The sequence below is a fragment of the Arachis ipaensis genome, chromosome B09 (genome assembly GCF_000816755.2).
Source record: "Arachis ipaensis cultivar K30076 chromosome B09, Araip1.1, whole genome shotgun sequence".
Classification (NCBI taxonomy): Eukaryota; Viridiplantae; Streptophyta; class Magnoliopsida; order Fabales; family Fabaceae; genus Arachis; species Arachis ipaensis.
Window position 1 is genome coordinate 20435686 of NC_029793.2, and position 14570 is coordinate 20450255.

At 35.9% G+C, this 14570-nt stretch overlaps 1 protein-coding gene across 1 annotated transcript; it reads right to left on the minus strand.

The window, feature by feature from the left end:
* LOC107616787 (ethylene-responsive transcription factor 13) lies at window positions 495–1727 on the minus strand. Its single transcript, XM_016318707.2, has one exon. It carries the CDS (start codon window positions 1658–1660, stop codon window positions 896–898), a length of 765 nt encoding a protein of 254 aa, XP_016174193.1. The 5' UTR covers window positions 1661–1727; the 3' UTR covers window positions 495–895.

Genomic DNA, 14570 nt, shown 5'->3' on the forward strand with positions numbered 1-14570 from the left:
ACTTGTCATGCTAAAAATCCGCTCCGGTGCGGGACGAATAATTAGCTGCTCCGAACGGATAGGAAAAGGGTGAATATCCGCGAATTCGAGTAGTGTTGTCTTCCCTATATAACTATAGACCCAAAATATTATAGTACAAGTAAGTATTTTTAACAATAAATTCGACTTTTTGGATAGGAAGTTGGAGTAGTAGCTGAGAGCCAAACAAATCAATGCAATCTCCGTTGAAGAGTTGATAAAACTTAAAGTGTTGGGTTATAATTTGCTTTATTATTTCTATATCTTGAGTCAAATTCTCCGATTGTTCGTGTAATTTTTCTTGATTTTGTATTTTGTTCTCCTAAAATAAATAAATTTGCATTCTAAGGATACAATAAAATGATTTATTGTAGCAAAACCCAAAGCATCATCATGCTAACAACAAAAACAAGAGAAACAATGAGAAATTCATCATCCAAGTTGGGGGAAAAAAGATAAAGAAAAAAATTACATGGTGCAGTGAGATTTAGGTACTTATACTATCGGATAGTGGTATGTATATCTTGTGACACCAATTTTACCATTCATTTTGGTATGATTTCTGTAGAATAATATTATTATCAACCGATTATTTTCCCCAACTATAGATTGAATTCACCCAACTTTACAAACAACACATTTATTATTTCTATTCTCAGCATTCACATCCAGAAGAAGTAATGCAATCATGCAAATATATATGATAATATGATATAATATATTTGGTATAAATTTATGTGTAATTATTTTTTTATAAAGTTAATAGTTAAAAATTATTAGATAATGATTTAATTAAATTTATCAAATTATCTAATAATTCTTAAATATCAACTTTACGTAATATCATTACACATAAATTTTATCAATATATTTTTTATTATTGTTGCCACCAAGATTCACCGACGGAAAATTGCCACATACTTTTATTAGTGGGCTCTAAAGCCGTGGCCGCCACTGCACCCCGACCAACAATTTTGCTCCGCTTCTCTGCATTGTTACAATAATCAAAAGAGTAAGACGGGCATGGCAAGGGTGTCTCCGGTGAGCGCCGTTTCAGTGTAACTCTCGCCGGCTCACCAACTTCGTCCGACCCAATCAAGTGAGGAAAATTCAGCTTGGCTTTTGAGCCACGCATCTTGAACGCGGCTCGATCATAAGCCAAAGCCGCATCCTCAGCCGTCTCATAAGTCCCAAGCCACACTCTCACACCGTTCCTCTTCGGATCTCTTATCTCAGCCGCGTACTTTCCCCACGGCCGCCTCCGAACCCCTCTATACCCTCTACCTCCCTTAGCCAGCGCGTGAACCTCACGCGCTTCCACAATGCCATTGCCCTTGCCCTCATTTTCCAATTTCACCGCCGCGCTACCAACGCCGCCATTCTCTCTGGCGGGGCACCACCCGGTGGTGGCAGCCTCCTGCAATGCACCGTAGATGACCATGTCGTCCGTGTCGTCCTCCTTGAGTGGCAGCTCCGCCCAGTTCTCCGCCAAAAAAATGTTCTTAAAGCTCGGGCTCCGGGGAAGCAATGACGCTCCCACCGCATCAGGAACGCCGTGAAAGGTCGACTTTGCGGTCGTTTCAACGTGATCGTGGACATTCACATTGGTTCCCAAAGCATGCGTGGTCATCATTCCGTACATATCAGATTTGACGTTTGAGTATGCTTTAGTAGTTGTTCAAGTTTTGTTTAATTTTCCTCCTTCATACGTGGATGTTGATTTATATAAAGGAATTAAAGAGAGTGAAACAGAGAAAATAGGTCCTATTTTAGTCCAATTTGGAGCACTTTATTTTTTTTTTCCTTATAGTTCGTTCGGGGAAGATTCTTAAATCTCCATGTGAAGGGTTTGAGTCACGTGTTGAATTGATTTTTTTATTTTAAAACGTAGAAATGTAGCATAAAGTTTGTGGGTTAGTTGGTTCGTCCTTGCTTTTGTTTATTTTAATGATTTCAACGATATCGTTTTAGGTCTCAAATAGAATAGACGAAGACATTACTTTGAAGAGAATGAAGGTCTCCGAATAGGGATATATTTTTATTTTATATTGATAATTATTTTAGTGACCGAGTTTTAGCGTGTAATTAACATCGATATATATATAAAGCTAGTGTTCAAAGAGGCAAATAGTGCGCTTACGTTTATAAGTTTATTTACTCGTGCGAACTTGTTAGTTGAAAGTTAGTAGTTTAATATTATGTTGATTTGTGCCTTGTTAGTTGAAAGTTATTAGTTTAATATTATGTTGATTTGTGCCTTTGTTGACGCTATGAACTTTTATTAGCAATCAGCCAATTACAGTGAAATTCGGTTTTTCTTATGACTTTTTTCTAAACATGTTATCCTTTCTCTTTCTCTTTCACATTCACATCATTTTATTGAATATAATATATATTATTAGAATGTCTTTATTATATTATATTAGTTTCTCTTATTGTTGGGAAAATCTTTGACCAACTTATTAATATTATTGTTCAACATAAAAGGAATCAAATTTATTTCATATTTTAAAAAAAAAACCATTTAAAATAGGACAATTTGATGTAAAATAATAAAATAAAAAATTAATTACTATTTGTTCTTGCGTAGTAAGCCGGGCTTGATGTATAACTCGTCTCATTTAAGGATTGAGTTTGCTTTTGTTTAAAGTAGAAGAGGTATATGTCGCCTTCAAGAAAAATGGCAGCGACGGGCACCTATAAAGGCACTCCAACGCTCAAGTTAGTAAGAGTAAAAGATGAGTATAATGTTACTCAAAGTGAGTAATATACCTTTTACATAGTTGGAGTTTGGTATTTATAAAATATTACCTCTTCAGAGAAGTTGAGATATTTACTGATCTTTCAGTCATCATTTGAGTTTGTTTTTGAGTGGGTTGTTATCAGCGAAATTCTCTTTAACTGAAGATAAGTCATGTTCAATATTGGGTTTGGATTTCGATTTATAAGTATAGTTGGACCGAATTATAACTACCGGATCACAGTTCCCAAACTTAATCTGTGGTATTTTTCAATACGACGGGTTGAACTTGAGTTTTTGTGGTGCTATAAATCGGAATGGTGATAGTAAATATAGTTTGGAATAGTAATTGTAATCATAGTTCGGAATAATAATTGTAATTCGAAATAGTAATAATAATAATAGTAGCCTTAAAGCTCAACTTATTGTATGTTGAAAAATGATAGTCATACTTAAAAATGACTTTAGGTGAATAAAAAAAAATAGAAATGATTAGGAATAATGGTTAAATAATGAGGATAAGCCCCCAAATTTGATTTGATGGCATGGGAATAAAATATTTCTTTGAGAAAGGTGTTAGTATGTAGCGGCTTGTTTTTGACTGATTTCATCATATAGATGCAAATTTGATTGGAGTTATGCCGACATATAAGTGTCAGGTTGTTTGAATTGGATCCGACTTATAATTTCCGGTTTGATTTGGATAAATGGGATGAATGAATTTGACTTCAACTGTGGGTATGAATTGTAGACAAAATTTTATTTTTGAAATTGGAACGTTGGAAAAATTGTTTAAAAAATAGAAAAGATAAGGTAAAAAAGGTAAATAAATAGATATGTATTAATTATTTGTAACTGTTACGATTACTAAGGTCATAATGACCAGTTGTAGTTTTGATGGTAGTGGGGATTGAATGGGTGGCTCATATATGATTTGGGGATGAAGAGTTGCGATCGTGGTTGTTGGTTATTTTACCCGTGGCATAGGTTGTGAAAGACGTGGGTTAGGACTTTTTTTTTTTAAAAGGTATTTGTGTGGAACTTAAAGTCATTTGGTGGTTGTGTTAGATTCGGAGATTTTCAAGATGAATAAAAAATATTAGTTTATTTTGTTTTCTTTGTCTTGTCTTATCTATAGTATGTGTTGGTTTGATCACTTTTGGGTTGAGGGATGGAAATGGTAAAAGAGAGTGAGATTGGGGAAAAAGATGATGAGGATATTGTAGTTGAAGAAAAGTTTGTATAGGATTTGAATGACCCGTTTGGTACTAAGTTTTAGTTTTTGATGACGATGATAGTGTGTTCCAGTTAGGAACAGATTGTCGGATTAGGTTGGGTGTGGATGTAAAGATTGAGTTTCGGCCATGCATGGCTTTTAAGCGTGTGTTTCATAAAGGGAAGGGGTTTGAACATTTCTTTATGTATACCTGTGTTTTGGTTGAGTTGGGTGTTAAGTTTTCTTACACCGAGTTTGAACACGGTGTGCTTATTCAGTTGAGATGTACTTCGTCCCAATTACACCCGAATGCATGGGTGTTTGTTCGAGAGTTTGAGATTTTGTTGGAGCTCTTAGAGGTGGAGTCCTCATTGGAGGTGTTCTTTGCTTTGTTTCAGTCCAAAGAGGTGAAAAGAGAAATTTGGGTAATCTTTAGTGGAAGTCCTAGCCGAGCGATTTTTTGTGCATTTAAGTCCTCTTTCAAGGGATTCAAGGAGATGTTTGTGAAGGTTGATTCGACGAAGGAATCTTATCCTTTCTATATGGACAAATTTTTGGTGGAGAAATTTTCGTTATATTGGAGTCCACAATCAAGGCAGATTTTGGAAATGGATTATATATGGATTATATGGGAAAAAAAAGGAGGAAATGATTGTGGAGTTTCTGATTGAACGAGTGTCACCTCATAGGTTGTTATCTGTGGCTGATCTATTGGAGTATGAGTGATAAACCTCTATTTTATGATTCATCTTGTGCTCAATTAAGTGTTTTTATCAATTCTTCACCCACTTATTCATATGAATTGCATGGTTTTACTATTCCTTCCTTATTTTATGATATATGTGAAAACATGTTTCCTATGCCTTAAAAATAATTATTTTAATTATCCTTTATTACCATTCGATGCCGTGATCTGTGTGTTAAGTATTTTCAGGCTTCATAGGGCAGGAATGACTTAGAGGACAGAAAGGAAACATACAAAAATGGAAGGAAATCATAAAAATGGAGTTTTGAAGAAAAAGGCAGCGACGCGCACGCGTGGACGACGCGGACGCGTGTCTAGCACGAAATGGCAGTGACGCGTATGCGTGGACGACGCGGACGCGTGCCTAGAGCAGAACACAATTGACGCGTACACGTGACAAGGAAAACTCCAAATGACGCGAACGCGTGACGTACGCCACGTGCAGAAAATTGCAGAAGTCGCCCCCAGCGATTTTTAGACCCTTTTTCGGCCCAAATCCAAGCCCAGAGATACAGAATAGAAGCCAGAGAATGGGGGAATCAAGGGAGACAATGGATACAACATTCATTATTCATAATTTTAGGTTTTAGATGTAGTTCTCTAGAGAGAGAGGCTCTCTCCTCTCTCTTAGGTTTTAAAATTAGGATTCATCTTAGTTTATGGTTATTTCTTCATTCCAGGTTTAATGTTCCTATACTTTATGTTCTCTTCTACTTTATTCATTCTATTACTTTAGTTGATTACTTGATGTTGTCAATTTGGTTTATTGATTCCTATGTTTAATTTGATTTTCTATTTAATATAAATTAAGGTATTTCAGATTTATGATTGTTTCCTTCTGTTTATGATATAAATAATTTATATTTTTCTCCTTTTGGCTTTGGTTGAGTAATTGGTGACACTTGAGTTATCAAACTCCTTTGTGATTGATAATTGGAATTTGCTGATTGGTTTGGATCCCTCTAAAGCTAGTCTTTCCTTAGGAGTTGACTAAGACTTGAGGAATCAAATTGATTAGTCCATTTGACTTTCTTTTATTTAGTAAGGGTTAACTAAGTGGGAGCAGTGAACAATTCTCATCACCAGTGATAAGGATAACTAGGACAAGATTTCCAGTTCTCAAACCTTGCCAAGAGCTTTATTAGTTATTAATTTAATTTCTTGCAATTTATTTTCCTTGTTCCTTATTTCAAAAACCCCAAAAAGATATAATCTCATAACCAATAATAAATCATACTTCCCTGCAATTCCTTGAGAAGACGACCCGATGTTTAAATACTTCGGTTATAAATTTTATTGGGTTTTGTTACTTGTGACAACCAAACTTTTGTACGAAAGGATTCTTTGCTGGTTTAGAAACTATACCTACAACGTGATTACTTTTATTAAATTCTTTATCGACAGAAAATCTAGTTCGTCAATGAGTTAGATAGAGAGGCTATATCTGATTATATAGGTAATTTTGCTTTTTGGTAAGGTTATATATGACATTTGAATTGACATTAAAGTTTTGTGTGTTGTGTTGGTTGGGAAAAAAGCACCAAAAATGAATACGAGCAGTTTGAAAGCCTATTTTAAGGTAAGAATGTAGAGAGAGAAAGATCAACTAATAACATTAAGATCGAGGGTGGTTTCTAATACCCAAAACTTTTGAAAATTTGATTAAGAGTTAATTTCAATTTAAGTTATTCGTTAAAGATTTTAATTTCAGAAATTATTTTATTAAAGATAATTAAATCAAGTTTTAATAATTAAATTAAAATTTTTATCTAATTTTATAATTATTGAGTATTTTTCTATTTACAATTTAAAGTTTTAGAAACTTGAAAATAATAAAGTTTTGACTATTTAAATTTAAATAATTAGAATTTTAGTTTAATTTTATGAATTGAAAGCAAAATAATTTATTTATCTCTAATTTTAAATTAGAGTACTCAATTGAAAAATAATCTGCAAATTGACAAATAAATAGTATTTTTTTAAAGATAAGTAAATGGTATAATATTTAGCTTTCAATTACTACCCTAATCCCAATTTTATTGAAAATACCTATACTATCCTTTTTCCCAAATATTAAAATCCTAATTTACCTTAACCTAAACCTAATTGATACACAGTCATACCTTTCCCCCTCTCCTAGCCGCCACCAGCCCCTCACCCTCACCTCACCAACGGCACTGACACACACAAACACAACCTACGCACACACACCCAGAACAGAGAAGATAGGAGGGAAGAGAGAGGCGGCGCCTACGAACTAAGGCGCCGTTGTCGCCATTGTCGCCGAGAGAAAGAGGTAGAAGACGCGCGGCAGAGGAGAGGAAGAGGGGAGGCCGTCGCGTCTCGTTCCGTCGTCGTCCTCATCGCGAACCTTTACCGTCACTGCCAGCTTCCACCACCGCCGAGCTTGCCATTGTCAAGGACTCCATCACCACCGTTGAAGCTCCCGATTATCGTGCTTGTCGTCGCCTCTACCCAGTGTCGCCGCCGTTGGAATCGCGAACTGAGGAGGAAGGAGGAGCCGATTCTGTCACCACCGCTGCACCGTGTGATGCATGAGTATCTTTTCTATAGTTGGATGCTACTTTAATGCACATTGTAGTTTTCTTAATTTCAGGAAAGATTCAGGCGAGTTTGACAGAGTCATGCAGAAGAAAAAAGAGGAAATTGGATGCTGTCAAGCTGGCGCTAAACACCGCTACTTGGCGTTTGGCGCCAGGCACCTCGTACTTCATGCAAGTTTTCTATTAAGCTAGCGCTAAACGCCACAACTCGACGCTTAGCGCCAGGTACCTCATAAAGCGCGCGCAGAACCACACGCTAGTGGCACTAAACGCCAATCCTGGCGTTTAGCGCCAGGAGACCAGTAACCTCAACAAAGTTTTCTGCCTCAGCGGCGCTAAACGCCGAGCCTGGCATTTAGTGCCAGTAGCGCGGTTTAGAACTCCAAGAAAGCTTTGTTAGCTTTAGTTTTTTTTAGTTTTCTTTACTTATTTCTTTTGTTTAAAACAAAATACAATCTTTTAGGTTTTTGGATAATTATTATTTTATTTAATTTTCAAATCAATTAGGTTAGATACAAAATGGAAAAAGAGTTAGCCCTTCGAAGAGGGAGACATCTTACGAGGAGAAAGAGAAAGACGATGGAGCTTGCCCTGAGCCACTGCCGTGGTGGTTGTTGCCGAGCCTATGGCTACCGGAAAATGATGCTGTCATCGCTGGGATCCACTGCCGATAAGGGTGTTCTTGTTTCTAGTTTTTGTTCTTTTGAATTCCTAAAATATTGTTGTCATTGCTTGGTTGTTACAGTTGCTGTCACTGGAGCTTCTGGTCGCCACCGTTACTGGAGGTAACTATCCGAGCCGCTCCTTACCAATGCCACTACTGTTTTGTTGAAGTGGTCACTTGATGGTTATATTGGTTTCTGAATTGTGTTGGAATCACTGAGAATTTTGATTTATTGATTTATTTTTGTTAAATTGGTGGTTGCTGAAATGATTTGAGATTTGTAAATATTTTGATTTTGATTTATTAAGAAAAGAATGAATTATGTTTTGAGTTTGAATTATTGAGAAAAGAATTTTGTTTTGAGTTTTATTTATTAAGAAAAGTATTATATTTTGAGTTTGATTTATTAAAAAAGAGTTATGTTTCGAGTTTGATTTATTTAAAAAAAGTATTATGTTTTAAGTTCGATTTATTAAGGAAAGAATTATACTATTTTGAGTTTGATTTATTTAGAAAATAATTATGTTTCGGTTTTGATTTATTTAAGAAAAGAATTATGTTTTGAGGTTGATTTAAATACGAAAAGACTTATGTTTTGAGTTTGATTAAAGAATTACATTTGGAGGAGTTTTAGTGAATTTAAAAGTAATTGAATTTTGATTGAATAATTCTATTTTGCCACATTTTGGAAAAAGTTAAAGTATTCAAATTTTGATTTAGCAAAACAGAACGATTTTCAAGCCTTTAGGAATGTTTTAAATTTAAGAATGGAACTGAAATTTGTTTTGAGAAAACTTGACTAACTCAAAAATGAGTTTATTTGCATGTTTTCAAATTAAAGAGTTATGATTTAAGGATTTCAATGAATTTAAAGTAATGAGCTCTATGATTTTGTTAATTCGAGAAACTGGTTTTATGATTTGGGAAAGTTTGCAAGTTTGGTTAAAAAGATGAGATTAGTGGTCGCTCCCCTAAAGTCTTGAGTCTTTGCTATGAAATTTTAATTATAAATCCTTATTTAAAGTGATTAATTCAAGAATAAATGACCTTTGAGTCTTTTGAAAGAGATTTAACGTTGAACTGGTTTAGAGTGAAGTTGTTTTAAATATTTTGGAAAATTGTTACAAAAATATTTTAGTTCTCTTACTAAGATGGACAAGATTGAGGTTGAGGATTCCCTCTCTTGCTACGGTAGACAAGATTGAGGTTGAGAATTCTCTCTCTTGCTGCTGTGGACAAGATTGAGATTGAGGATTTCCTCTCTTGTCGCATCGAAAAGTCAGACAGAAGGTTGAGGATTTCTTTCAGTTCAATTCTATATTAATAATTCAATTTTGGTTATGATTATGAGAAATTGTGATAAAAATGAGTATAAAGGCTCACGTTTCGATTATGATTATGAATTGAGTTTGATTATGATTTTGAGCCTGATTAATAGTGAATATTACTGAAACTATTGGTAAGTCGCTATGCGCTTGGCAAGAACGGTTGGTTAATCCTGCTTGTCAAAGTTGCGGTGCTGGGTAGGGCCTGAGGCAGTCTCCTGCCTACGTTCATATCTAAGGTTTGAGGCAGTCTCCCGCCGCATCCTTTCGTGTCACAAGAGTGTGCTCGGACACTCTATCCTAAGGCACATATTTATGTACGTGACAGAAAGGCGACGTCCCAAGGGGATGCGTCAGCTTGGCAGTTGAACCGACAAGTGATATCTCGGCCAATTAGGACAGACATTTGGTGCGGATTTTAGAATACCACAAACTAACTGGCAAGTGCACCAAGTCGTACCAAGTAATACCTCGGGTAAGTGAGGGTCGATCCCACGAGGATTGATGGACTAAGCAACAATGGTTGAATGATTCACTTAGTCAAACAAGCAGAAAAGAGTGTTTTGGTATTCAAATTGCATTAAATAGTAAATCAGGAATTTAGAAAGTAAGCAGTAAATTTGGTGTGAAAGCTATATGAGAAAACAATTAAGGTTTCAGAAGTATTTATGTTTACGGATTAATATTTCTAACCAACTATTTATGGTTCCAATTCATGGCAAACCCTAATTGACTAAATTCTAATTTCTTAGTAATTTAGTCTCCTCTAACCTAATCAACCCCCAATTCCTTGGTCACTTAATGTAGATTAAAGGGTTAAGTCCAATTTTAGTTTATTAGTCACAAAAATCCTAATTATCCAAATATAAGAGGATTATATGTCACGTATCCCGTTAAGTGCAGGTAATTGGTGATTTAAAGCTATTATTCAAGTGAGCTAAATTTTCCAAGAATCAACAAGAATTCATAAGAGTAATTTTCTAATACACTCAAATTCATAAGATGAAGAACGAAAGTAATCCCTAAATTTAAATCAAAACAATAATTAAAATAGAGTGACAATAGTATTAATCCATAGAATAAACAGAGCTCCTAACCTTAACAACGGAGGTTTAGTTGCTCATGGTTCAGAGAAAAACTAGGGTTACAAAAATGTGTAGACTGTAGAATGAGGTAGAAGAGAAGAGAGAGGACCCGAAGTGCTAAATCTTTTCCCTTTTATATGTAACATAATTTGATTTGAAAATAAAATAGAATAATAACTACTAAAGCTCAAAAGATTGTGTTTGGGAAAAAAATAACTAAAACAAAATAAAATAAAATAAATATGACTCAAATTTAACTAATGAAGCCCTTTCGTTAAAATTTGATCCGCGCTACTACCATTAATTGCCAGAATCGGTGTTTAGCGCCCTTTGAGGCAGTAAGCTTCCAATTATTGCTATCTTCCTGGCGCTAAATGTCAGGCTCGGCGTTTAACTCCCCATGAGGCAGTGAGCTCGCACACATTACGAGGCACTTGGCGTTAAACATCCATGTTCGCGTTTAGTGCGAGCTTGATAGAATGGCTGCACGTATTTCAAAGCGCTTGGGCGCTAAACACCAGATGCGATGTTTAGCACTAGCTCAACAAAATCAAAATTCTTCTCTTTTCTTCTGCACGGACTCTGTCAAACTGCTCCAAACTTCACCTGAAATAATCAAAACAATAGAAACGACAAAAATAGCATCCAAATAGGTTTCAAACACTAAAATCTCAATAAAACTCAATAAATTCATATCTAAAATAAGAAGAAAACAAAGAAAAGATGCTCACGCATCACAACACCAAACTTGAATTGTTGCTTGTCTTCAAGCAACTAAAAACAATATAGAACTGAGAAGTGAAATTGCCTAATAAATGAGTTTTCAGTTAAGCTCCTGTCCATTCACTGAGTGGAGTTGATGACACTGTGATCCTGAATAGTTTTGGCATCTCAGTATCATTTAAAGCTCAAAAAATGTCAATGTCTTTCAGAGCTAGAACTCGGAAAATATTATGAATTCTCTTCCTTTTTAACCTTTGAGTAATCCTTGAACACAGCTTGTTCTGATCTTTTCTTTGGTGCTTTGCACCTTGAGCCTAGCCGTGACTTCTAAATGTTTTGTCTCAAGTTTTACTTGACACAAAAATACTACAAGCACTTAACTGGGAAACTCTTTGAGTTCTGATTTTTCTTTTCATTTTTTCCAATCAGTGGTGCCCAGAGCCTTTGGCATACACTTTAATTGCACTTGGTCTCGACTCTTAGTGCTCTGTCTCAAGAATTCCTTAACACATTCACACCACAAGCATATGGCTAGAAAAATAACTCTTTGAGCTTTTAATCACATTTGACCTTCCTAGCCATTGATGCTCAGAGTCTTGGACCTTACTTTTTATATTCTTTTTCTCTTCGCTGTTTTTTTTTTCAATGATTAATTTCTTGTTTAATTTAGAGAATTTATAATACTTCTCTAAACTCCTGTACCTCATGAATTAGCAACCTTAACTCCAAGATCAAATATGCACTATTCTCTTCATGCATTCAAAATTATAGATAAATACCACCATATCACAATAAATAGATAATTCAGAATATAGACTCAATTTCTCATGCAATACATCACCTCTTTTTTTTCTCTTTTTAATTTCAAGCTCAGTGAGCGGTACATGAGTCATCCTTTTCAAACTAAAATTAAATCACTAAAATAATTAACTAAAACTAGAAAAGCTAAAAATGCTAAAAATCATGCAAAGGACTCAAAGCAAATAACAGAAACTAGAAAATAATAAAATAAGAGCAGAAATAGGAAAATAGCATAAAGAGAACTCAACCATCTCAGTCGTCGTCGTGGTCGTCTCCTCCGTGAAGATGATTCACCTCATTTTGGTGCCATTGATAATAAGATAAGCAAAGAGTTCGCTCGACAATACCAAACTTAAAAGTTTGCTTGTCCCCAAGCAAAGAAAAACTGAAATGGGGAGGGACATAAAAAGCGCATGGATGAGTAAAAACAAAAATAATGCAAAAGAAGATAGGAGTGATATAAGGGAAAGAATTTTTTCTTACGCTTATACGTACGCACATAGATCCGTGTGTATGCACAATGGGTAATAAATCCCTTGGCATTAAACATGGCCTGGCACTAAACACCCAAGTCCGCATTTAGCTCCAATAGGATAGAGGAGAATTCTAATTTTGCGAAACCCTTGGCGTTAAACGCCGCGGCGTTTAGTCCCCATGAGACAATGATGAATCCTTGGAATGCGTGTACCTTGGCACTAAACGCTCAGGTCTGCATTTAGCACCACACTTCCAGTAGCCTTCCCTTGGTTTTCATGCTCTTCGGTGCTAAACACCTAGACTGGCGTTTAGCGATAGTGCACTCGAAGCTAATTCTTCCCAGGGTGGTCTATTTTCCCTTCTGATTGCTCCTTTTCCTATTTTCAGTACTTTATATTACCAAAACACATGTAAAAAAAAGGAAAACTGTAAAGAACTATAGTAAATAAAATGGAACCAAAATAAATGTAAAATCAAAGGATACAAACGGTTGGGTTACCTCCCAACAAGTGCTTCTTTAACGTCACTAGCTTGATAGTTGATTGTTGTTATGGTGGAGGTTGGTCATAATGCTTCAACTCCTCACCTCTCACTGTGAATCGTCTCCCTATGTCCTCATGGATTAGCTCAATATGCTCAAGAGAGTGGATCTTGTTTACTATATAGGGCAAGATTGGATTAAAAGTCAACACAACCTTCAACCCTCGGGAGAAGCCTTTAGTGGGGATCTTTTTGTTTCTCCATCTCCTTGGAACTTTCTTCTTGGGAACCTTCTCCTTGGTATATGATGCACACCCAACACCAAACTTAGGTGTGATGTCAAAAAAAATTGTATTGATTCCCACCAAAGGAGGCTTGAGCTACAAACTCTGTTCTACATCATTAGGGGGTTCTTGGAGGTTTGGATCAATAAGCTCAGTTTGCATATACCTCTCCTATTCACCTGATGAATGCATATTTTTGAAGACATAAAAGACCAGTTGCTCATCATGCATTCTAAGCACTAATTCACCCTCTTCTACATCAATTAGAGCTCTCCTAGTGGCTAGGAATGGTCTTCCTAGGATTATAGAGGCATTTTCATCCTGCCCCATATCAAGAATTACAAAATCTGTTAGGAGGAAGAACTTTCCGACTTTGACCAAGACATTCTCCACTATTTCTTGTGCATGTTTTAGAGATTTGTCTGCCATTTGTAATGCTATCCTTGTTGGTTGCACCTCTTTGATTTGCAAATTCTTCATCATAAACAAGGGTATTAAATTGATGCTTGCTCCTAGATCTTACAAGACTTTTTCAAAGGTTGTGCTTCTAATGGTACATGGTATTTGAAAGCTTCCTGGATCTTGTATCTTTCTTGGTAATTTTCTCTAAATGATGGCACTACATTCTTTGGTCATGATCAATGTCTCATCTCCTTTTAAAGTTCTCTTCTTGGATAGCAACTCCTTCATGAACTTAACATAGAGAGGCATTTGCTCCAAAACCTCGGCAAAAGGAATATTGATTTGTAACTTTCTGAAGACTTCCAAGAACTTTGAAAACTGCTTGTCCTTTGTCTCCTTTTGAAGCCTCTGAGGATATAGCATCTTAGACTTGTACTTAGGTGCTTTAGGCAACGTCGAATATTTCTCAAGATCAACTGGAAAGGGATTATCCGGATGTCTTGGAGGGGCGTGCTCTTTCTTGCTCTTATCCTCCTTCGGAGCTTCTTTGTCAACCGGCTCCTCACCAACCTTTGCTTCTGAACATGTTACTGGTCCACTTACCAACGTGATAATCTTGCACTCCTCTCTTGAATTTGAAATTGTGTTACTAGAAAAGATATTTGTGGACCTTTGATCAATCTCAATAACTTTTGTGGCTAGTTAACCTATTTGAACCTCCAAGTTCCTAATTGCAGCTATGGTTTCCTGCATGAAACTAAGCGTACTCTTGGAGAGCTCTGCAACTATAGATTCCAAGTTAGAAGATTTATGAGAACTGGATGGTGGATTGTTGTTGTCGCTCTAATTGAAATTATTCTTGTGGCCCTGATTGTTATTGAAGCTCTGGTGCCTCTGTGGTTGATTTTTCTATCTAAAATTTGGGTGATTCCTCCGTCTCGGATTATAAGTCTTGGAAAAAGGATCATTATTGGGGAGTCCGAAAGAATTGCCCACATAATTCACCTGTTCAGAGAAAAATTGACCATAATCATAACTCTCACCTT